Here is a 25,034-nt window from a genome sequence, read left to right as displayed (position 1 = left end):
GCCCTTTGGATCAATCATATTGTACTTTTGCATTGTTCCTTGTTATTTGTTATATTCTCTACATTGTCTCATTTTTCTATAGCTGGATTTATTGCACTCGAGCCTAGGGTCGTTTGGAAACAATCTCTGTACCTCTACGAGATAGTGGTAAGGTCTGCATACATTCTATCCTCCCCAGACCTCACTTGTGGAATTTCACTGGTTATGTTGTTGTTGTATACTTCCTAGACCAAAACGCACTTGTTAAAAATATCCCTATTTCTAACAGACAAAAAACTAAAAAGCTTAAAAATTTATATTTTTTCTACTTATTTGATATCGAACTTGTGATCTATAGGTCAAATACGAAGACAATCTTATCGTTGCTCCAACAATTCCCCCATAAGAAAGTTGTGTACATACCAATCTATATGTTTCCGTACTCAAAAGGGTCAGTTATGCCCTAAATTTTATTCCTACCAAACATCAATTCTATATGTTAGCGATCACAAAACGAATGAAAAAACAAAAAACATAATAATAAATTTACTAAAATAGCACTTTTGGTCTCTGTTTCTTCTTCAACTTTAGCTTCATAAATTTTAAATAAGAATAAAAAATAATATTTAAAATCTATGGCCAAATGCATATTGAATTAAAATACTCTAATGATTAGATTGATGAAACAATGAAATTATAAATATTGAAAAAGTGCTATTAAATTCATGAAATATAATATTAAAAACTACTCTTTAGCACCAAAAATAGAATCATCAATCTCAATAAACTAGAGTTTTTAGTTTGCCTTATTAGTTATTGAAATATGTTGAATATATGGAACAAGGGGCCCAGAGCTTTTATGACTATGTTGAATGCTAAAAAACAAAAACAAAAATAGTCTAATAAAATAATTTTTAGCTCTACATCTTATTTTATTTTATTTTTAGTTTATCCATCCGGTGTAGACTTTATACCGAGCGACTCAAACCCGAAACTTCTTGATTAAAGAACTGAAAATATCACAGAAGACAGAGTAGAAATCCAAATACCCCAACTTTGGTCTGAAAAATAATGCAAAATTATAAATAGTAATGTGTCCACGTGGACATATATATCTTTAAAATACACTGTTAAATAGTTCAAGGGGTAAAAAATACGGTATTAAATAGTCTAGGGAGGTAATAGGTCCTTATGAAAATTTAGTATGGCAACAACAAATTCAACCAAAGTTAGGATATTTTTCAAATCATTATCCCAAACTTAAAATAAGTTAGGAGGTGGTTGATTAGGTTAAAATGACTTAAAATAAGTCAAAAACTAAAATAAATCTCTCCTACTTTTTATTTTTTGATTTAAAATCATTTCAGTTTAAATTTTTATTTTTTACTTAAAAACTACTCCATTTTTTTTAAAGTCAATTCAAACAGACTCTTTGTCATTAGATTTTAGTTATTTGCCTATTTAGGTTTAGGGCTCCAAAATTTAAAATGGGTTGGGTAAAATTAAAATATATAAGTATTATTTATATTTATTTAATAAAATTTCGATTCTTCGATTGCACCGTAGTTTCGTGACCCTATATCGAACACCGAATTGAAGAACTGAAGTTTCTAGGGGAAAAATCAACATTGAATCGAAACACCTAAGAATCGACACCAAAAAATTGAATTAGTTCGATTCAATTTGATTTTTCGATTTTTCGGTATTTATGTGTAATAGGGACCATGAAAGTGAAACAAATAAGGTAAAAAAAAATTCCATTGTTGGGAATCAAGAGTAAGTAACCCCATTACCTCATAATTTGTCATATTCCACAATAGATATATAGACACCCTCCATGGCTCTGCATAGTTTCTTACTTGGGACCACAATTTGCCCCTTTTTAATGTCAAAAAAAGACTGGCTTTTTTGTTTTCAAGAAAAAAAACCTCTACCTTCTTGTCTTGATATTGTAAAAGAGAATGAAGTCAAAAACTTTTCCAGCTCACTTGTATTTACACTGTTACACTTACCTAAACTCTACTCTCTTCCCAACCCACAAATTGTTTATACATGTAGTGAAGATGGGATTTGGAAGAAGAAAAAAAAGTTAATAAAAATGGTGTCTTTATTACTAGTATACTAGTGTCTTTCTCACTCACCTAACCCCATTTTGCTCTGATCTGTTTTTTGCTCTTCAAGAACTTAGCTTTAGATACATTAAAGTTTGGTTTTTTACTTAAAGTTCTGTCCTTTTCATCTTCCTGTTTACAGAACATTACATTACTGTATCAATCTGTAGTACTTATCATTCTTGGAAGTAGTTAGTCAAAATTGTGTCTAAATGAAAGGTTTTTGGTGGTTTACTGTTTCTTCATTTTTATAAGGAAAGTTGGTTTGACTAAAATAACAACCCCTATTGACTTGCTTATGGTATAGGGAAATGTAGGGTCTCTTGCTTTTGATTTTGATGTATTGGTTATTGGTGAGTGAATTTAATGGTGGCAATTTGCATTTTGGGACATTATTGGTGCTGCTGTTGGACTTCAATGAATTTAGTGGCTGGTGTTGTTGCTGCTTGTTCTTTTATCTAGGTTTATATACTCTCTTATTTCACTTACATAATGATTAGTGATGATTGTAGTTTGTGTTTAAAAATTTTGCTAATTCATTTTCTGGGATTCTTGAAATGATTGTGCAATCTTTAGTCTTTCTACTTGGTGGGGTTTGTCTACTTTCTTGGCCCATTCTGAATTATTAGCTTGTCAAAACGCTGTCTTTTTTCCTTTTTAGTTCAGTATTATATGTAACTCTCTGTTAGTGTCACACGGGTTTTTCATTGGGAGGAAATGCAATCTACCATTTGTTTAGTGCTGCTATTTTTAGTTGAGTTAGCTAAAGGAAGCTTAGATTTGGATGCTCTTTTGGAGTTTAAGAAGGGAGTTTTGAAAGACCCTTCTGGGAAAGTACTTTCTTCATGGGATTCTAAGTCATTGGGACCAAATGGTTGCCCCCAAAACTGGTTCGGTATCGGTTGCAGTGATGGCCATGTCACTTCAATTGAACTAAATGATGTAGGTCTGATTGGAGTTTTGGATTTTGCAGCTATTAGTGGCCTAAAAATGCTGCAGAATTTGTCTGTTGCAAACAACCAGTTAAGTGGGAAAATTACTGAGGAAGTTGGGTTGATTATGTCATTAGAATTTTTGGATCTTTCCAAGAACATGTTTAGGGGTTCTATACCCTCTAAGCTGACTAGTTTAAAGAACTTAGTATCTCTTAATCTTTCTTTAAATAGTCTCGATGGAATGGTTCCCACTGGGTTTGCTAGTCTTGAGAAATTGAAGTATCTGGATTTGCACTCTAATGCCTTCTCAATTGATATTATGCTTCTTCTGGCCTCATTGGGGGATGTAGAGTATGTAGACCTCAGTAGCAACAAGTTTGTTGGATCACTTGACCTGCAAGTAGGAAATTCGAGCTTTGTCTCGTCAATTCAGTATCTGAACATTAGTCATAATAACCTGGATGGAGAGCTATTTCCTCACGATGGAATGCCATATTTTGACAGTTTAGAGGCGTTTGATGCAAGTGACAATCAGCTTACTGGTACTATTCCGTCCTTCAATTTTGTAGTCTCCCTTCGAATTCTTAGGCTCGGGAACAATCAGTTGTCTGGATCACTCCCCGAAGCTCTTCTAGAGGATAGCTCAATGATTTTATCAGAATTGGACCTAAGCCAGAATCAGCTTGCAGGTGTGTTGATCCTTTCTTCTTTAGTTAATTTGTTTGGTTGAAGTCAATCTAAGTAATCTATGGTTAATTACTACTCCCTTTGTCCCAATTCATGTGACACTTTTTATTTTTTGAGAGTCAAACAATTTAAGTTTGACCGGAAATTTGCGCGTGGAATCTTCAACTTTTTTGAAATGAAATTTATATATTTGTAAACTACGTAAAAAGTACTATAAGTCACAATAATTGGCAATTCAAAATAATTAAAAGATATATGATAAATTTACGGTCAAAGATAGAATTGTTTGAATCTCGAAATCCGAAAAGTGCCACATAAATTGGGACGGAGGGAGTACTATCTATGATCTGAGGTTGTTGTCAGTTAGATAACAAATGAATAATATTTAGATTGCTATCTGCTGGAAAGCATGCTTGTTTTGGTTGCAATCAAATGTAATGTATAGAACACAATTCCTGAGCACTTCGGAATTGTGTTCTAGAGGAATGCTGTACAATTCTCTGCTTATGTGTAATTATCATACACATTGTTCCCAATTCTTCCCTAGGTTGGAGATATTTCATACTTAGACTCAACTCTAAGGCAATTATTGCTGTACTTGCATTTTAATTAGTGGAATGTTCCAGTGTCTTTTTGATTGTTTTTTTTTGCTGCATTATTAATTTCATCTCTCCTCGAGCCGAGGGTCTATTGGAAATAGCCTCCCTACCCTCACAAGGTAGGGGTAAGGTTTGCATACATGCTACCCTCCCCAGACTCCACCTATGGGATTATACTGGATTTGTTGTGGTTGTTGTTGTTTGCTGCGTTATAAACAAGCTGCATAAAGATATTTTTCATGTGGTTGGAGTTCTGGTGTATTTTAAGTCTTTCGTTGTTCTTTTAATTATTATATTTAGTTGTTCTTACCACAGGCCTAATCCAAGCTACTTCCTTTCCAAACTATTTCATGAAGCCATTTGCTATTTTGGCAGGTCCCATTGGAGGTATAAGTGCTGTGAATCTCAAGCTTCTAAATTTATCATATAACCAGCTCTCAGGCCCCTTGCCTTTCAAGGTTGGGCGCTGTGCCATCATAGACCTGAGCAACAATCGGCTAACTGGAAATGTGTCCCGGATCCAAGGTTGGGGAAATTATGTTGAAGTTATTGTGTTAAGCTCAAATGCATTGACAGGAACCTTCCCCAACCAAACTTCCCAGTTCTTGAGGCTTACTTCGTTAAAGATTTCAAACAACTCACTTGAAGGTGTGTTACCAACTACGTTAGGTACATACCTCGAACTTAAAACAATTGATCTTAGCATTAACCAACTTAGTGGTACTCTCCTTCCCAGCCTTTTCAACTCTACCAAATTGACTGATATTAACGTTTCTTTCAACAAATTTACCGGTAGTGTACCTATCATGGCATTTAACTCAGAGAATCTAAGCTTGATTTCTCTAGATGTTTCACATAATGCATTAGCTGGTCCGTTACCTCCGGGGCTGGACAAGTTCCTGGACATGGTAAACCTGGATCTCTCTGATAACAAATTTGAAGGTGGCCTTCCTAATGATCTCTCAGACAAATTGGAATTTTTTAATGTGGCTAATAACAATTTTTCTGGACCTGTGCCACAAAATTTATGGAGGTTTCCTGACTCCTCATTCCATCCGGGAAATCCCTTGCTTGTACTTCCAAAGCAAGCCAAAGCTCCTTCAGAGGGAGATTCAACTTTAAGCTTGAGAAGTCATGGTTCTCGCATGAAATCTACCATCAGGGCTGCCCTCATTGCTGGGCTGATCTGTGGTGTATCTGTTATAGCTTTGTTGACATTAATAATCTACCGTAAGGCCCATCAGCGAGATGGCGGGAAGGACGATATGAAAGGAACCAAGGAAAAGAAAGGTATGGAACTATTCTTCTTCTAATAAGACAGGTGATCAGATCAACTGATACTAATGCCTTTTCATTTCCACAGGTTTGTCTTTATCTGATATAGAATGTGGACATGACACTAGAGAACACAGCGTGCCAGTATCAACAGTTCAAAATGAGCCATTATCTTCACCTATATCTGTCATGTCGTCCGCCAATCTCTCTCCTTCTAAGGTTCAAGATCAATCCAAAAGCCCAAACTCTCTCAGGGTTTCTTCTCCTGATAAACTGGCTGGAGATTTGCATCTACTAGATAACGCCTTGAAGGTCACTGCTGAAGAATTATCGTGTGCTCCTGCCGAAGCTGTGGGCAGAAGTTGTCATGGAACATTGTATAAAGCTACTCTTGGTTCAGACCAAGTACTTGCTGTCAAATGGCTTAAGGAAGGGATAGTGAAAGGCAAGAAGGAATTTGCTAGAGAAGCTAAGAAACTGGGGAGTATTAGGCATCCTAATTTAGTTTCTCTACTGGGTTACTACTGGGGTCCCAAGGAGCATGAGCGGCTTCTCATATCAAATTACACCGATGCACCATGTTTAGCTCTTTATCTTCTTCGTAAAGGTCAGTCTCCCCTTTTCTATCTATAGAGTATATCACCTGCATCTATTTCTGTAGCTTTTCTGATTTTTGTATGGTGCTGAAATTGTGATCCAGTTTTACCAAAGAAATTAGTAGTACTCCTTCAATGAAATCAAACATAATGGACCGTGAATGCGCACAACCTTGAATGTGTATATTGTTATTGTAGTTGTCAAGATTGCTCATACCTGATATGCTGAAGTTTAATCACCATCTTGCCACTTGATTTCCATTCCGGTGCCTCAAGTGTACTTTACTTCCAAAAGATATTCTAGCTTGCTGGTTGAATATGTATCTGAGACTATTAATACACATTTCACATAGCAACTTTCATGAAATTTATAAATGGAGCTATCTTCCAAAATCTGAACTTTTCAATTCATATATATTAGCAATGTTAGAATTACATATAGCAGAAAAGATACACACCTGATTTTTGCTTTCATGGTAATACTAAAAGGTAAAACAGTTCCACCTTCGCTAATTATGCCTTGATGGTGATAGTGGGAGAGTCAAAAGTCGAAAAGAGGATTCCTCTCTTGTTTCTCTCATTCAAAACTGTGCATGAGAATTTTATCTCACGTGGCTCATTTTGTATTGATTACTTTGGTTGGGCTCGATTGATGTCATTTTGATAAGGGCATCCCGGTGCACTAATTAGAGACTGCTACTTTGAATTCCGCTTATTGCATATAGCACTGTACTTTGTTTTCTAGTTTTGAGTGATGATATGGATGCCGGTTTCATTCTTTGATGTATGCAGATGCAGAACCCTGTAAGCTACATCCTTTATCTCTCGATGATCGACTCAAGATCTCTGTAGATGTTGCTCGTTGTCTAAACTACCTTCACCATGAAAGTGCCATACCTCATGGCAACCTGAAATCCACAAATGTACTTATAGACACGTCTACCGTGAATGCCCTACTAACTGACTATAGTCTTCATCGGTTGATGACATCTGCTGGAACAGCTGAACAGGTTCTAAATGCCAGTGTACTCGGTTATCGTCCACCTGAATTCGCGAGTACAAGTAAACCTTGCCCGTCATTGAAAAGTGACGTCTATGCTTTTGGTGTTATCTTGTTGGAACTTTTGACTGGAAGAAGTTCTGCAGAAATTGTTCCTGGGAACTCAGAAGTGCTGGATTTAACCGAATGGGCGAGATTATTGGCCTTTCAAGACCGTTCAATTGAGTGTTTCGATCCATTCTTATTGGGAAAGCAAAGCAACAACGAAGACATGCATACGATTCTTGATAGCATGCTTCAGGTTGCACTAAGGTGCATTTTGCCAGCTGATGAAAGGCCTGATATGAAATTTGTTTTCGAGCAACTTTGCTCGATAGCGCAATAACACAAGTTGAGGGGAGGGGTAAATTTGAATACTATGTAGTTGTAGATTTGTATCTTAAAAGTTGATATGTCATTCATGTTCCATTTTTAATTCAATTGTTTTAGAAACAAATTCATTTGTGAATTAGCACATTAAGTGATGAATGAAGTTGTTGTATTCTTCACATTTATTGACAAGAAATAAAGTTTTCTTGTATGTCATTCTTATCAAAAGTTATCTTCTTTTTCTCATAATCATGAAATTGCACCAACTTTTGAAAAACTATTCAAACAAAATTCAATTCTTATACGATCTTACCAGATTAAATGTGCACAAATGTATGCTTTTTGGGTCATTATTTAACTAGAGCCCCTTTTTTTAAAAAAAAATTCAAGTTTATCTGCTTTGAAGATAATTCAAATGTAATCGACTCAAGTAGATAATTTCAAAAATCCAAAAATTAAGCTCTGCTAGTGTTTAGGATCTTAAAAATATTACTCCCTCTGTCTTAATTTATGTGACTTACTTTCCTTTTTAGTCAGTTTCAAAAAGAATGACACAGTTTTATATTAAGTAACAATTTAACTACTCCATAAAATATCTATTTCTCTTAATGAAATGATTTACAGCCACATAAATTTTTATCATTTATTTTGAACCACAGGTTTTAAAAGTTTTCCTTTCTTTCTTAAAAAGGTGGGTCACTGACAGATTTCTTAATTATCAGAAAAAAGGTTTACTTTCGAAATCCATGATCAAACACGACTAAAAGAACGAGAAGAAATATTTTAAAAAACATGTGTAGAGAGAGAAGGTGTGCGCCGTGCGTGATGGCCAGTCAGTGACAGCTTAGTTAAAGGCCGCTCTTCTGCCGTGGTTAACTACGTTCGATTAATTTAAATTCACGTAAAATAATATAAATCTAATAGTAAGTGAAAAGATTTTGATCAAAAACTTCATTAGGTTGATTGATGAATAGCAAAAAAGAATAAAACTTGATCAAATTAGTCGAGAATTTGATCATATGTTTAGAAAGTTTAATACCACAAAATTATATTTTAAAATTTTCAAATTCTATATTTCCAGTTGAAGTTAAAATGATGGACCAATTTAATAAATAAAGGTTTATTTTTATCAAATTGTTTGTTATTCTCTCCGTCCCATTTTACATGTCACCTTTTTATTGTACTTGCATTAAGAAATGATGTAATTTTACCCTTTTATCCTTATTTAATGTTTTCTTAAGTCAACTTTATTAATAAATGACAAGATTAATTAACTATTTTATCAAGGGTATAATAGGCAAAATATGGTAATTTATGCATAAATTTTATAAAATGACAAGTATTGTGGTCCAACTATTTATAGAAAGGGATGTCATATAAAATGGGATGGAGAGAGTATATTTTAAATAAGTGTTGCCTTATCTGATCTGTCATTTCAACCTCTTGTATTACAACTATTAAGTAAATCAAATATTCTCTACGTTCCATTTTATGCAATATAATTTATTAAATTATGTATTCCTATTTAATAAAAATCTAATAAAATTTCGAACTCAAACTCATAAAGTTAAAATAGTGAATCTTACTTATGTTTTGAAATTTTGTTGTACTTGTTTGGTGGTTCAAAATTTGATAATTAGTCTATATATGGCTAATGAGCCTATGACCAATCATATTCAATTGCTGAATTGCACGCCATTATTTAGGCAGACTTTGGATCCTTTTGCTGTAACATAAAATAAAAAATAAAAAACAAAGACCAAGTAAATTAAGTTTCTAATAGTATTATTTTTCGTTTAATATTTGATATTCATATAAGAGTTTGACTAAATTTGAATTTGTATGGTAGAATTCATTTTGAAGGTGGTGATTCTAACATTATTTTTTCTATTCCGAGGGAACTCGAACTTAAGATCGCTTGATCATTAAAAATGTACTAATCACAACTATCCCACTAAATAGTACTATTTTCGTTTCAATTATTTGTTTTTTTTTTATTAGTTCATTTAAAAAAGAATGTCTTTTGTTTGGTAAGTTTTTTTTAATTCTAATGCATACCACAAGGCTAAGACATATCTTTAGTTTAAGATCACAAGATTTCAAAATATTCTTTCTTGTTTTAAACTTTGTATCAAATTAAAATCAACCAAGTAAATTGAAACAGAGAAGTATAGTACTCTCTTTGTCCATTTTTACTTGTCAACTATACTATTTTAGGATATTCAACAATATTTGTCCACTTTATAAAAATCAAGGAAATGAATAATTTATCATTTTGTGTCTCTTTTACCCTTGTTATTTAATACTATTCATTTTCAATGTTTAGATGACTTATATTTTAATAAAGGTGATTTGGTAAAATCCTATCCTTTATTATTTTTAATTATTGTGTCAAATTAATAGTGGACAATTATGGTAGGGCGAGAGTATATTAAAATATTTTATGGTGGAAACTTGTGTCTCCTTGTATATAATAAATTTAGTCTATCTAATCACTCAACTAGTGTAGGACAACTATACAAAAATTGAAAAATTAATGTGTGTTCTTTCACTTGTGTAAGATATCTCTCTCTCTCAATAAATATATATATATATATATATATATTTTGGTGTCCAAATTCACTTTTTATAAGCCAATCCTTTTAGTCCATTTTTTCAAAATCTCTTCTCTAGAAAAAAAAATTATGGGAAGAGCTCCATGTTGTGATAAAGCAAATGTGAAGAAAGGGCCATGGTCACCTGAAGAAGATGCAAAATTAAAAGAATATATTGACAAATTTGGCACTGGTGGAAATTGGATTGCTCTTCCACAAAAAGCTGGTATGTTTTATTTAATTGAGTATCTGATAGATAGAGTCGGAATTTTGAGTTTATGTGTTTTGAATTTTATATTAACATAGTTGTTTGAATCAATAGTATTGAGTTTTGTCGAATTCGCAAGTAGAATTGTAGATTTGTTGGTCTTTTTCTAGTTATGTTTCATTTTTGTTCTCTCTTTTGTATTGGAGTTAAAGTCAAGATTTTGGATAAATTATTTATGTTTAAATCGAAAGTATTGAGTTTTATTAAATCTGTAAGTACTATAACTTACTCACATACTTGATTTGTTTCTTTTAATTTAATTTTTGTTAATTAATTCTGATTTTTTGAATTATTTGTTTGTGATTAGGGCTAAGAAGATGTGGAAAAAGCTGCAGATTAAGATGGCTAAATTATCTTAGGCCAAATATTAAACACGGAGAGTTTTCAGACGAAGAAGACAGAATCATTTGCAGCCTTTATGCTAACATTGGAAGCAGGTATATACATATTTTTTCTACTAAAATTTCAATCATTATTAAATTTAGATCAGATAATTTCAAAAGTACGATGAGTTCGCTGCTAAGAATTTTAAAATTCAAACACATTAACTTTGAATCATGGATTAACTTCTAAGTAGGGGGATGTTGAGAACAAGTTATAGATAGTTCGAGTGAACCACTTTAATTTCCTCCTTCTAGCTTCGTACCTAAATGGGATGTGATAAAATTTCAAATTAAACTCGAAATGATTCAAATCTTGAATTAGTCTCTGCTTCTAACAACTAGTATGATCCTAGAAATATATACTTTGCATGCATGAGTATTACTTTCAAGAATTAAAGTCAAATTAATTAGTACTAGTAACTTTCATGTTTTTGGTCATGAAAATTAATTAAACTAATCTCGATATGTAAAAAACATATGCAGGTGGTCAATAATAGCAGCTCAATTACCAGGCAGGACAGATAATGATATCAAAAACTATTGGAACACAAAGCTCAAGAAGAAACTAATGGGATTTGACTCTTCATCTCACAAGATCATTAGGCCTCTTAATCATCATCATTATCAACACCAAATTCCCACTAATTGTTACAACAATTATTCCTCACAAATTTCACTTCTTCAAGCCTCATCTTTATTAATCTCATCAAATTATCCCAACAACACAACTTTCCCAAGCTATGAAACCAATATTCCTAGTACAATCCCATCAAGTACAAGTTTCTTAAGCGCGGGTGCATCGACTAGTTGTACCTCAGGCATAACCGCTAGTACATTCACGGGTCCTACTACCTCTTCTGCAGAGAGTTGTGACATTTCGAATTTTAATTTTCATAGCTATATGTATAATAACAATGGTGTTATTAGTGAAGGAGAAAAGTTGATTAGTGGAAATAATGGTAGTGGTTGTCATGTTGATGAGCAAGAAAATCCATTAGATTATAGTAGCTTGGAGGAGATTAAGGATCTAATTAGCACTAATCATGTTACTTGTAATAGCAATAGCTTTTTGCTTGATCATGAGATCAAGACAGAAGAAAAAGTCATGATGTACTATTGATGGACAAATATAAGAAGATTTTTCAAATTGGGAAAAGTAGTTTTTTTTTTAAAGTACAATTGGAAAAAGTAAAAATTTCCATTGTGCATTTCTTTTTGGGAAATTAATGTGTTAGTACTTTCCTTTTTTCTTTTTCATATTTAAAAAAAAATATAAAGATAATGTTCTAATCAGTTTATCGCAAATCAATTATTTCATCATCCATATGATTACTTTTCATCAAGATAGATATCAGATATGTTTATGCATCAAGACTTATATTTCTCTTAAAACTTGAATCGTAGTTGTAGTATAATTGTTATCCGTTCTATTAAACTCATCATCGTGTGTTAGTGCTAATGTTTTAGCAGTAATTATTCACATATGAGTTTATGTTTTATATCGATGATGTAAAGAACATTTGTACAATTAGGTCACTCAAAGATTATTGCGAATAATTAATTCTATTTAGTAATATTAATTACTAACCTAAAATAAAATGTTATATAGATTAAACTATATATATTGAATACAAAAAAATCATAATATTATTATTGTCGATATATATAACTTATACTCCCTCCGTCCCATTTTATACGTCACCTTTTTACTTTGCACTTGCATTAAGAAATGATATAGCTTTACCCTTCTACCCTTATTTAATGTTTTCTTAAGTCAACTTTATTAATAAATGACAAGATTAATTAACTATTCTATCAAGGGTATAATAGGAAAAATATGGTAATTTATGCATAAATTTTATAAAATGACAAGTATTGTGGTCCAACTATTTATAGAAAGGGTTGACATATAAAATGAGGCGAAAGGAGTATATTTTAAATAATTGTTGCCTTATCTGGTCTGTCATTTCAACCTCTTGAATAAATAATATGAAAATTGAAGATTAAGGTTTTAAAAAAAATCGATTTTAAATTTTTCCTTATAAAACTTCAAATATATTCCATGATCAAATATCATTTTTAAATTCAACTTTACATATCTTGTAAAATATTAATTTATTCATGTCCAACATATTATTTATTTAATAGATTCTTCTTTTATTTGCTACCTTATACTCTACGTGACAATTTTTTTATGAGGAAATATTAGTTGTCAATATTTAAGAAAGCATACTCTTTGAACGTTTCTCTTTATCCTTTATTCACTAATTTTTTTCACGATATTTGATATTCGGAATTTATATTAAAGCTCAGTTAATCAAATTTATCGAAAGTTTTATTTTGAGATGAAATGTCTTTTTACTTAAAATGACTTCATTTTCAATTTACACAATACTTACCACTTTACCGGAGCCTTGGATGACTTTAAAGTTTAATTTTTTTCCTTGATTAATTATTTCATGTGTTTCTTGTTTGAATAATTCATATTTTCCTCTCAATTTAAATGAGCTGTTACTACTTCAATTTATTTCCCTTTCACCAAAACTCCGTTTGTTCACCGCTGCACAACAATGATGTAATAAATTCAACACACAAAGTGAGAAATAGTCCACTAATTAATTAATATTGGAAAAATTGACTTAGTGATTTAATGTCACAAAAATAAATAATTGATTCTTAATATGAGATTAAAATTTGCTAATTAGTATTTTGATTGTATTATTATTTTTTATTATGTACGATAATAATATCTTCAGTGTGATTCTACAAATAAGATCTAAAGAGAATAGAGAAACGTTATTTTTGATAAATTAGCGATCATGGTCATTTATGCTTCACAAAGGTTGTATATTTTTTAGGAGTTCTCATAAGTCTATCGCAATTAAGGGTGGTGTTTGGTATTTGATGCGTTATTTTCAAAGTTTGATTTGGATAAACGATAGTTGAAACTGAATATTAGATACGAACTTTGATTCAGTACGGTAAATCATTTCAATTCGATTCAATAATTCAATTTTTAGTGATTTATATCAATAGATAATTGCAATCTCACACATTAATCCCTACATTTGCTTGTAGTTTGTGAGACTATAGTTTACCAAGGCGATAATCAATAGCTGATCTTAAAAGATGATCCACTACACTAAAATCGAGACATAACCCGAACTTCTACATAAGATTTTGTTTTGCAATGACCGAAATTCTGACAGAGCAATTACTCGTAAAGGTAGATACTATCAAATTATATACCGTTACTCCAAGACTCTCCTCCTCACTCACGGAAAATTAAGAGTGATTACAGTTGTATCCTTCAAAATATTGCGTGTAACACTACAAATCACGCGTTTTTTCTTTCAAATATTTACACGCACTACTATAAATATAAATACAAACGCATCACACCTTCACTATACAAACGCCTCCTTCATTTCTGATTTTCTGTTACACTATGGCTGATCGCGTACATCCTCGAGATTCATCGCCGGCGAGTTCACCGCCATCGTCAAATAACTCCGGCGAAGTAGCCGCGGGAACTAATACAAAGCATGTGCGGTCGCCGGGAACGTATGTTGTTCAAGTACCAAAAGATCAAATCTACCGGTATCCTCCACCGGGGAATTCTCGCCGTTACGAAGCTTTGAGAAAACGAAAGCCTCGTCGGAGCTTCTGTTGCCGGTGCGTTTGCTACACTTTCTCTCTCCTTCTAATTCTCATTATCGCACTTGGAATCACTGCTGCCGTTCTCTACCTCGTCTTCCGTCCTGAAGCTCCAAAATACACTATATCCAACGTCGCGATTAAGAATTTCAACTTAACTTCGTCGTCTCCAGTATCGCCGGAATTCGACGTTACTGTCCGAGCTGAAAATCCTAACAATAAGATCGGAATTTACTACCGGAAAGGTAGCTCCGTCACCGTATTCTACTCCGATGTCCGCCTCTCTAACGGCGAATTGCCGGCGTTCTATCAGCCAACGAATAACGTAACGGTTTTTCAGACGCCGTTAAAAGGATCAAACGTCTTGCTTGGTAACGCCGTTAAGACGGCGTTAAGGAATGAACAGTTGAAAGGGAAAGTTCCGTTTAAGGTTAACATCAAAGCGCCCGTTAAAGTTAAAGTTGGCGCCGTTAAGATGTGGGAAATCACCGTTAAGGTTAAGTGTGACATAACGGTGAATACATTAACGGCCAAATCAAAAATAATTTCTGAAGATTGTAAATATAGTGTTAGGCTTTGGTAGTAAATACTGATATATAGGATTATTTTTTTCCTTTTCCTTCTATTGGTAGTAAAAATGGTTTACATAATAAAGTGAAATTTTTATTATATATTAAAATACACGCAATTTGATGGTGTTATTTTAGGTTGGAAAATTTAACAACGGATAGTTAGCTAAATCAACTTTGAGATGCGTCTAGTACATAGATAGTGATAATTCTGATTAAAAAAACAACTAATAGTTAAAAGGTAAAACAAGAAAACAAACTTATTTTCTCAATTTGCACCTATATTGACCCATCTTATACCATGTTACCTTAAACATTTTGAGATATATATATACACCACTACTTTTTGGGTGAGCACAAGGTAAAATCTTCGCTTCTATGTCATATCTCGCAAATCATATAGAAAAGGTAACCTACACTAGCAAGTCTGATGTGACGAGCTCCATCCAAAGGTAAACCTGTTGCTTTCGCTGGTAAGGGATTTCGAACTTGAGACCTCTAAAACAGAAGTCCCAAGCCCAAACAACTGGATCACCTTCGAGTAAAAACACTTGAGATATCTTCATAACAACTACACCTTGGTCACAAAAAGTTCGGATCGACTAAATAAATCCCCATTTCGTCATTTCAACTCATATCATATCATCATCATAATAATAAATAATAAATAAATAAATAAAGCAAAGGTGAAAAACCACATTAAAATGTCAAAATATTTAATGAAATTGTAACTGAGTTCATCAAAGTAAAATGTACATGTTTGACGGTACATTTTTTTCTTGCCATCATATAAACAGCTCTCTTTATGACTAAATCTACACCCCTTTCCTTTTCAATTATTGCCCATTTTTCACCTCCCAATATTTGCATATACAGCCACTATATAGAGCTTCTTTATTTTCAAGATTCAACAAAAATATATATGTAAAGCACCAAGAAATTTATCCTTCTATTTTTCACCTCTCCTGTACAAATGACAGAATAAATAATCCTTCCTTTGCTATTATATCCACTGTTGTTTCTTCAGTATCTTTTTGTCAGAACTATGTTGCTCGGACTCTACAAAATGTTGTCGCACCTGTGTTGAATACTTCTAAAAAAACACTACTTTTGAAGAGTTTGAGCAAGATAGGGTCGGAATACCTTCTTATGATTGAGAATTCATGCGGAGCGCATGACCATGTTTGGCTTCTTGGATGGCCTTTTGGAGTTGAGTAAACATCTTGACAGAAGACTCTGAGAAGTTGTTTAACTGGCTCAGGAAAAAGGCCAAGCTTGTACGAAAACGATCGAAGCCGGCTATCCAGTCTTCAGGAGAATCATCTCTCAGTGGGGTCTTAAGACCTGGATCACCATCGATTCCATGACGATGATTTCCACCCTTCCCTTGGTGCTTCTCTTGCCGGGGTAGGAGGTGAGAGATTTCGGCAGCCAACCCCTTTATAGCGTCTGAAACCTCTTTAGTAGGCAAGGAATCGAACATCTCCAACCAGACAGAACAGGTGGTATAAATAGGAGGGCCGTGGTTTCTGAGTGGCACAGGCTGCTGCTTTCTTTTTCTTCTGGATGATTTTTCGCGGAGGAAGACGGATTTGTGAAGCCACTTATCTATAGCTTCCACGTATGCCTTCTGAGAGACCATCCACTTTGTAAAACTTGTTGATAGAGAACTCAATTCATGTTCAAGATGGATTGCAATCTGCCGACGAGAATCTGATTGAATAAGGATCTTCATATTTCCAGGCGAATGAGCTATCGATATGATATGGAGCTGAAGCTTGTGACAGTCGAACATAACTTCCCACATCTTTCTCAATCTGAGATAGGAACAGGATAGCCATACAGACAAATTAATAAGAAACTTCCAGCCATTAACCTTCTAAAACATCATCTTTCAAATATGTGTACATTTAATGCTAACAATATTCCGATGCCGAAATAATGAGCAACATTAATAACATACCCCTCAATCAACTCCTCCAATTGAGGCTGAAGTTCCTTGTCTCTTATTTCTTCAATTTTCCTGGAGATGGAATTAATTCTATGAATTGCAACTCCGATTCTCGAATGAAGATCCTTCACAACAGCACGCGTCTTGTCAATCCTCTGAGGAGTTTCTACCTTAGATTCTAGTTGTCGGAGAAACTTACGCTTAGCATCATAATCACTTCGGATCATCTCACTAGCCTGAATTCCAAAAGGTGTTTACATTTAGTTGTACATCAAAACTCAAAAATATGAGAGGATGTACTAATTTAATAATAAGTAGCTTAAACACCATTGATATGAGAAAAGCACCAGCAGATGCACTGTAATAAACTTGCAACTTAATAAATCCTGTTCTTAAAAATTTAATATAAATTCAACCACAATCACTTTGGAAATCGTTAATCTACACAACTGAAAGATTCCATTTTGAGATCGGATGTTATGCATTGAATTTCAAGTCTGGGATCTCAGTGTGTCTTAATTGATAAATATCAAATTCACAACACTATATATCTCCGATAATAATACCACAAAGGAAATTGGTGCTTCCAAGAGGACTATAATGAAAGCAAGTATGAAACTTCAACAGAAGACCATGCCTTGGGTTTTCAAAAAAGAAATATGACCGTCACTGCAAAGTCTATGTCAATATCTTGACAGACGAAAGGAATGTAAATGTGGAAAGAACTTGTTTCTTTTGACCAGTTACATCAAGAGATCAGTCAAGAATTTTGGAAGGAAGTTCTAGTATCTTCTTACTCTACGAACCCTAGGCCTAAACCCTAAATACCTTTTGCAAACAAAATATAGAAACTAACATCAAAGAGGTAAATTCTTCATCCATAGGAATGTCATAGAACAGCAAGCCTCAAGGGTTGTGTACGTATAACTAACTAGTTCACAAATATGTATCCCATTCATATAGCTAGACAAATAAACATATCAATACATTATTATACATACATAAGAAACATCTTACCTTGACTTCGTCATATAGCTTTTTCTCCCATGCAAAAAGCCGATCTAACGTAGAGGCATGACTTCCTGAGACCATACAAAAGTTATCAAAGAGATTGTTGGAAACATCCTCAATACCATCTGTGGAGTTTACACCATGCCGATTTGGGGATGAAGCATGAGATGATGTGGTACGATGCCATGTCAGGTACTTCACAGAATTTTGAGGAGGCTCTGAACAGAAAAATTAAGATGGCTGGATGAGCTTCATGTAGAAGAAAATAATGAAAAGACAGACAATGAAAACAATAAGAAAACATGATGCATGGTAAATAAGCACAACCGTGCATAATAGTATCCAAAGCGAGTGAACCAAAATCAGATTAAACGTTTAAAAAGCTCCATTTGACATACAATGGTCAGCAAGCAAGAACGATGATTAGTGCAGATCTGTGAATTTGGATATATGCATGGTCTCAAATTTATTAATAGATACTAAGTGCACATTTAATATTGAATTTGTATCTTAAACTGTACTGGAACATGGCATACTACCAAATAACTAAATTTAGTGGTTGAAGCAACTTCCCTTTTTTGGTTTATCTCTTTCCAAGTATAATGTATTTTTTATTATTTCGCAGAATAGCCCAATTGTGTCGCTTTCAAAGATTCTTCTAGCGGTTGACGTCAGTTGATTCTCTCCATGTCCAAAGAAATCTAACATGTTCTCTTCTCCAAGCCTGAACCATGTATTAAGGAAGTTGATCCCTTAGTCTCGATGTATAGGACCATATTTCACCGCATGGAGGGTAACATAAGAAGGTCGAAGATGATGAAAAATAGCAAATGGTTTCATCAGATGGCTGACAGGATGTGAGGGAAATCTAGGCTCTATGTACCAGCATAGATGAAAGTGTAACATGGAGAAATAAAATAAGATGATTGAAAGGCATGTTTTATAGAACGGTTTTAAGGCCAGTAATGTCATATGGTTGTGAATGTTAGGCCTCTAACATCCGGCACATTCACAAGACGAGTGTTACAGAAAAGCAAATGCTGAGAATGATTGATGTGTGGTCATACAAAGTTAAGCATGATTAGAAGAGAAGGTTGCTTAAAATTGGTTTAGGAGACTATAGTGAATGTGGACAGCAAGAATTCTGATCAAATGAACACTGGAGGGAAAAAGTTCACTCAATAAAGTGCCCAAGATAAAAGGACAACAGAAAGGGATATCAGACCACCTACTTGGCCAGGACCAAGGCTGTGATAGCACAGTAATCCTCCTCCAACTTTTTACTATGAGCGTGATGTTATTGGAAATTAATGGTTTTAGATGATAGCATCTTCTTCCTAGTTTAGAATGTTCATCTCATTTCCTCCTCTACTTATCTTTACCACAACAAAAAACTAAAAGTAAACAATGTAGAGTAGTATGTAGAAAAAATGAAGATTTAAAAAATTAATTCAGTGTTTATTTGTAGATCATCTCACAACGAAGTTGAATCTAAATAATAATCTGCACTCCTCAAGGTAAAGGAACCTTCCCATATTGTGCTTGCCTCCCCTTTCTCCGTATCATAAACTATAAACATCTGGACCCAAGAGTGATGTGGGGAGAAAAGAACTCAAGAATGTCTAACAAATTATACACTTTGAATCACACAGGAATCGAAAAACACTACCAACTATTAAACATGTAGAATCTGAAAATTTCACCATAGATATCTCTATATAAAGATGCCTACCTTCAGGAATATGGCTTGGATCGTCCCCGCAAGAGAAACAAGACTTCATTAATATTCTGGTCATTGACCCGGCTGCCACAGATAAATCTGTCAATGATCAATTAAAGAGCTATGCAGAAAAGACTAATATGCAAAAGAGTTAAGAGAGCAACAGTTCACCTCCCAATACTCACTTCACTCTCTTGCCTACTCAAGTATACATTAACTTGATTATATAGACATGACTGTTAATATTCTGACTTTAACCTCAGGCTGACTGCCATTTCTTCCCATATGTATCAACCAGTTAAAAAACCACATAAAATCAGAAAAGCATGCAGCATATTAAGTAAGATAGAAAGAACTTCTAGCTGACGTGCCAATGTCATGCAGGAATCCATGTGACTTAAAAAGAAAAAAACCTAGAAGCTAAAACAATTTAAGGACTATGTGTAAACAATGAAACAATTAAGATGCATTTATGTGCATTTTCTATCTGATATGAGAGAGAAAGAGAGATGACCTACTTTCTTTCCCTGGAAAAATTGGACGGAAATGGAATTTGTTCGCTTCTAACATGCGCGGAACTTCTCTTCCTGATTCAGATGCTTTTATGAAGAGATATTCAATATCTTTTATGCTAAAAAAGAAGTCCTTGGGTGCAACCTTATTCTCAACATCATTTTCTTTTACTGGTGTCTTTATGTCATTATCATCAGCAGGTCCTGAAGGTGCAGCTCTTAGTGGGGACAAATCAGGTGACTTGCTTTTCTCCCCATTCAGAGACTTGGCTTCTGACAGTCCACTCCTCACAGAGGTTATGTCAGGTGAGACACTATTGTTAGCATGATCAGTTGTTCTATTGACATTTTGAAAACTTCGGACCAGTGTTTCTGCGGAAGGCTCATCAAATTCATCATCCGAGACCTGTGACCCATCCCTTCCAGGTGAAGAATAATGTTCTTCTTCATCTTCTGATGCAGAAATTATATCCTCATCTCCATGATGTCTATTGTCATTTCCATTCTCAGCCCTTCCATCTTGTGAAGTCAAATGATTATCAATATCATGGCCAAGACCAAAATAGTCCCAAGGTGAAGTTTCAGATGGGGAAGGAGGGATTTCAAATGGTGAAGTTTCAGGAGGGAATTCAAAAGGTGATGCTTCAGGCCTCTCTGTGGAACGAGGCGTGGAGTTCTGAGGTGTAGCTGAAGTAACTGAAACAGTAACTGGAACAGAAGGTTTTTCTTCAACTTTCCTAGAAAATGTACCTCTAAATTTCATGTGATTAGCATGGTATCGACTTGAGGTTGGAGGTGAAGGAGATGGTAGGATATTCTCAGTTGCATCTACATGACGTGAGATGGATCGAGAAGAGAATGAAAAATGGGAAAGAGACTTTTCAGTTAATCCACGTAGCTCAGGGGTTGCACTAGTTGAAGTGTAGATTGAAGATCCGATTGGAGCCTCAGGTTCAGCAAATCTCCTTAAAACAGTTCCTGTAATTTTAAGAGACTCAATATAAGCAATATGAGTCGCTGCTAGATTACACCGTCCATCAAGAGCTTGCCTTACAAACTTCTTCCGTTCACGACAAAGCTGCAAGGATTTATCGTCCTCTAGTTTAGAGTTTGATGCCCCCATCAAATCATTCCAGGGTTGAAACTTGTTTCACTTTCCAGAAAAGTTACTTCAAGCCTGATTCAAAAACAAGGAAAATTATTAATTTGGAAAGAGACAATGCATGATCAAATTACACGAGACCAAAAATAACCAGGAAACAAACTCCAGCATTTGGCAAGGGTCGGAAAGAAGTCATAAGGACGTTCCGAAACCAGATCAGTTATAAGAAACCCAACTCTCAAGAAAAAGCGCAACAAGGTAAATGCACAAACTGTTGACTAAGTGCCTAATCTGGTTCTTCCAAACAGTACATCAGAATGCATGGGAATTTTGAGTTCAACGGTTTGGATTTGACACATGGCATTGTCATTTTGGATAAGGAAAAATAGTTTTTATTGCATGGCTTATAAACAAGATGTTTTCATGTTTTTCATTTTGAAGCTTTAAAATTCAATTCTATGTATAGTTTCCATTTACAGAATAAATGCAAAAAAAACATCTCACGTTCTTTCTCCCCATTTAGAGCAACTACTCTTAGCACACATATAGACCAAAAGAACTGATACCACAACCATAGATTCCACATGCTGCAAGTATCAAAGCACATTTAAGCCTTTATACGTTTGCCTGAATCAGCAACAAAGGATGTACAGCCTTGAAATTTTGGGACCAAGAGGACTTGAGGTGTAGGCTGCAGACACAAGCTAAAGTCAATTGTTCCAAAGATTGTCTCAAAGGAAAAAGCTAAACAGGGTAACTATCTTCATTCGAGGAAAATTACGATTTCACCAGGAAGAGCCACAAGAATAAAAATCTTAAACACTAACGTAGCAATTCATTCTCCAAACCATGTCCGAAAGCTCTAGGCAAATACCATTTTCACACTTCATAACTGAGCACACTATGTAATTCTCAATTAAAAACATCTGACACTATAAGAGATGCTAAGATATGATCAAAACGAAAATTTTAAATCATGCTGAAGTGTGAAAACAGTTAAACACAGCTTATCAAGACATTCTATTCAACAGAAAATATACAACCACTTCTTCCAAACAGTTAACATTAGCCAACAAAAAGAAATTCAAACTACCGCTTGCAGCAGCTTAATCCTGCTAAATCAGGCTTTACAAACATGCCAAATTCAGATGATTAAGAATTTGAATTCATTGATCTGACTCAGATGATTAAACATCACAAATCACAGACAAAGGGTCGAATTAATAAATAAAAACAGTGCCCTATAACTGCAGATTCATCATCACAACAACCAAATCTAACTGAATTGACACAAAATACCCAAACATAACCTAATCAAAAACTTGCCTTCTAAAATCAGACCAGTTAAAAGCATTACCAAGAACGGATCTTTAATCTCCAAAATCAAGAACAGATTACTAAAAATCCAATCTTTAAAATTCACAGATTTATAAAACTTCACAACTGTATAACAGAATCCAATTCAACCCCAAACAAAGCACCACCAAGAATCTAACAATAAATTACAACAAAGAAACATAACTCGATAAGCAAATTGAAAAAGTGAATAGTAAGTAGCAACAACCAAAATTAGATCAGTAATCTCCAAATTAAGAAAACTTAACAAGTAAAGATCAGTACTTCACAACAATTGAATACAACTCAATCCAACCCCAAATCAAATACACCCCTTAAGTAAAGATCAGTACTTCACAACACTTGAATACAATTCAATCCAACCCCAAATCAAATACACCCCCTACCCCACCCCCCCACCCAAAAAAAAAACACTAAACCCATGACAACAACTACAAAAAAGCTCAAAACTTGATAAGTAATGGAATGCAATAAAAAACACCCAAAAAGGAAAAGTAAACAAAAATCAAGAAAAGGGACAAATTCAATCACCAAAAGGCCAAAAGGAGTTCTGAGTCTAGAAGTAAAGACAGTCCCACAAAAACCCAAGTAAAAAAGCTCAAAACTTTATAACAAATTGGATGTTATAACCAACACCCAAAAAGGAAAATCAAACAAAAATTGAGAAAAAAGGGACAAAAGGGGTTGTGGGTCTTGAAGTTAAGAAAGCACCTGAAGAAGCAAACAAGTCAAAAACTCAAAATTGGTGAAATCTTGAAGAATTCAGAGATGCTGCTGATGATGATGGTTGATCCAGTTGACAGAATAAGAAAGGAATGGTATGGAAACTGTTAAAAAAAGGGTAAAAAGCAAAAAAAGATGAAATCTTCAGAGATTAGTGAAGTGAATAAGCAGTGTCAGAACAAGGAGAGAGAGAGAGAGAAGGGGGATAGAAAAAGAGAATAAATACATCCATGCAGAATAAATAAAAGGGTTCAAGAAAACAGACAAATTAGACTCACTGTGTGTGTGTGTGAAAATTGTGTGCTTAGCTGTGATCTCCACCTTTTTTTTTTGTCAACAAAAAAAAGGGTCTTATTTCAACTAATTTTTTAAACTTAGAAAAGACTCCTTTTTATTTTCTTTTACTTTCTATTCTAATCTAATAAAGTCTTCTTTCTACTAATACTAGATTTTGTTGCCCGTGCTATGCACGGGCCCAATAACATAAATGGTATGTTTTGGGGCTAATAATGAAAATTTTGAAGCGATTGTTTGCGTGGATAAAGGAATAAGTTTTTTTTATCACAAACCTGTACTTTCTTTGACGCTATTCAAGGCACAATAAGACTACCCACATACAACATTTTTGAACAATTTTATGTTGTCAATTATCACGATTTAATTTTAAGAATCAGTCAATTTTTTTTTCTGTTTTTTTAATAAATATTTTAAGTTGTCAATTATCACGATTTATTGTATTTTATACATAATTTTTAACGATAGATTAATTTCAAGAATCAATCGAATTTTTTTAAATGTATTTATTTTTGAAATATTTTATGTTGTCAATTATCATGATTTATAGTATTTTTACGCAATTTTTAAATATAAAAAATTTAAAAAAAATAAGACAAATAAATTAAAATGGACCCAATATATGTAATTTTTGTTGTCTCAATTTATGTGACACAAATGAAATTTGGAGAGTCATTGAATATTATATATTATACTTGGGCATAAACTCTCTTATGCACGGGCCCAATAACTATTATTTTTGTCCTAATGTATGTGACACAGATAAAATATAGTGAGTTATTTAAATTTAATATGATTTTTAAATATTTTAAGTTGTTAATAATGTAATTTATAATATTTTTACGTAATTTGTAAATACTTAATATATATTACTCCACTTGTCTCAATGTATGTAGCATAGATAAAATTTCAAGAGTTAATCAAATGTTGTTAATTGTTAAGACTTACAATACATTTTACGTAGCTTTCAGTAATTTGACATTAAATAATACATATTACTACTTTTGTCTCATTTTATGTGACATTGATAGATTAATTTTAAGAATCAGTTAATTTATTTTTTTGTGCATTTTTAATAAATATTTTAAGTTGTCAATTATCACGATTTATTGTATTTTATACATAATTTTTAACGATAGATTAATTTCAAGAATCAATCGAAATTTTTTATATGTATATATTTTTTAAATATTTTATGTTGTGAATTATCATGATTTATAGTATTTTTACGCAATTTTTAAATATAAAAAATTTAAAAAAATAAGACAAATAAATTAAAATGGACCCAATATATGTTATTTTTGTTGTCTCAATTTATGTGACACAAATGAAATTTGAAGAGT

At 33.5% G+C, this 25,034-nt stretch overlaps 4 protein-coding genes across 7 annotated transcripts; 3 read left to right on the top strand and 1 right to left on the bottom strand.

Moving 5' to 3' along the window:
* The first annotated feature begins 1,842 nt into the window (after window positions 1–1,842).
* Window positions 1,843–7,730, top strand: LOC102602926 (probable LRR receptor-like serine/threonine-protein kinase At4g20940). The gene is made up of 4 exons (XM_006345642.2): window positions 1,843–3,714; window positions 4,687–5,601; window positions 5,675–6,193; window positions 6,975–7,730. The coding sequence occupies exons 1-4, from the start codon at window positions 2,808–2,810 to the stop codon at window positions 7,565–7,567; spliced, it is 2,934 nt and encodes a 977-aa protein (XP_006345704.1). The 5' UTR covers window positions 1,843–2,807; the 3' UTR covers window positions 7,568–7,730.
* A 2,440-nt stretch (window positions 7,731–10,170) lies between these two features.
* On the top strand, window positions 10,171–11,965 carry LOC102602587 (transcription factor RAX2-like). The gene is made up of 3 exons (XM_006345641.2): window positions 10,171–10,371; window positions 10,721–10,850; window positions 11,280–11,965. The coding sequence occupies exons 1-3, from the start codon at window positions 10,236–10,238 to the stop codon at window positions 11,914–11,916; spliced, it is 903 nt and encodes a 300-aa protein (XP_006345703.1). The 5' UTR covers window positions 10,171–10,235; the 3' UTR covers window positions 11,917–11,965.
* A 2,279-nt stretch (window positions 11,966–14,244) lies between these two features.
* LOC102602250 (protein NDR1-like) lies at window positions 14,245–15,036 on the top strand. The gene has a single exon (NM_001289011.1). It carries the CDS (start codon window positions 14,245–14,247, stop codon window positions 15,034–15,036), a length of 792 nt encoding a protein of 263 aa, NP_001275940.1.
* A 685-nt stretch (window positions 15,037–15,721) lies between these two features.
* On the bottom strand, window positions 15,722–23,605 carry LOC102601701 (uncharacterized). 4 transcript variants are annotated; one of them, XM_015308005.1, is made up of 7 exons: window positions 23,386–23,605; window positions 21,823–22,009; window positions 20,223–21,393; window positions 19,717–19,803; window positions 17,991–18,202; window positions 16,986–17,209; window positions 15,722–16,839 (listed from the first exon to the last, which is right to left on the bottom strand). In XM_015308005.1, exons 3-7 carry the CDS (start codon window positions 21,337–21,339, stop codon window positions 16,170–16,172), a joined length of 2,310 nt encoding a protein of 769 aa, XP_015163491.1. In that variant the 5' UTR covers window positions 21,340–21,393; window positions 21,823–22,009; window positions 23,386–23,605; the 3' UTR covers window positions 15,722–16,169. The 4 variants fall into 4 exon arrangements, with proteins under 4 accessions (XP_015163491.1, XP_006345700.1, XP_006345701.1 ...); XM_006345638.2 differs by lacking the exon at window positions 21,823–22,009; XM_006345639.2 differs by lacking the exon at window positions 21,823–22,009 and having other exon boundaries at window positions 19,717–19,788.
* Between the last annotated feature and the right edge of the window lie 1,429 nt (window positions 23,606–25,034).

This window comes from Solanum tuberosum, unplaced genomic scaffold, assembly GCF_000226075.1.
Source record: "Solanum tuberosum cultivar DM 1-3 516 R44 unplaced genomic scaffold, SolTub_3.0 scf00071, whole genome shotgun sequence".
Classification (NCBI taxonomy): Eukaryota; Viridiplantae; Streptophyta; class Magnoliopsida; order Solanales; family Solanaceae; genus Solanum; species Solanum tuberosum.
The sequence above is the reverse complement of the archived record's forward strand: the minus strand, read 5'-3'. Positions and strand labels throughout refer to the sequence as shown.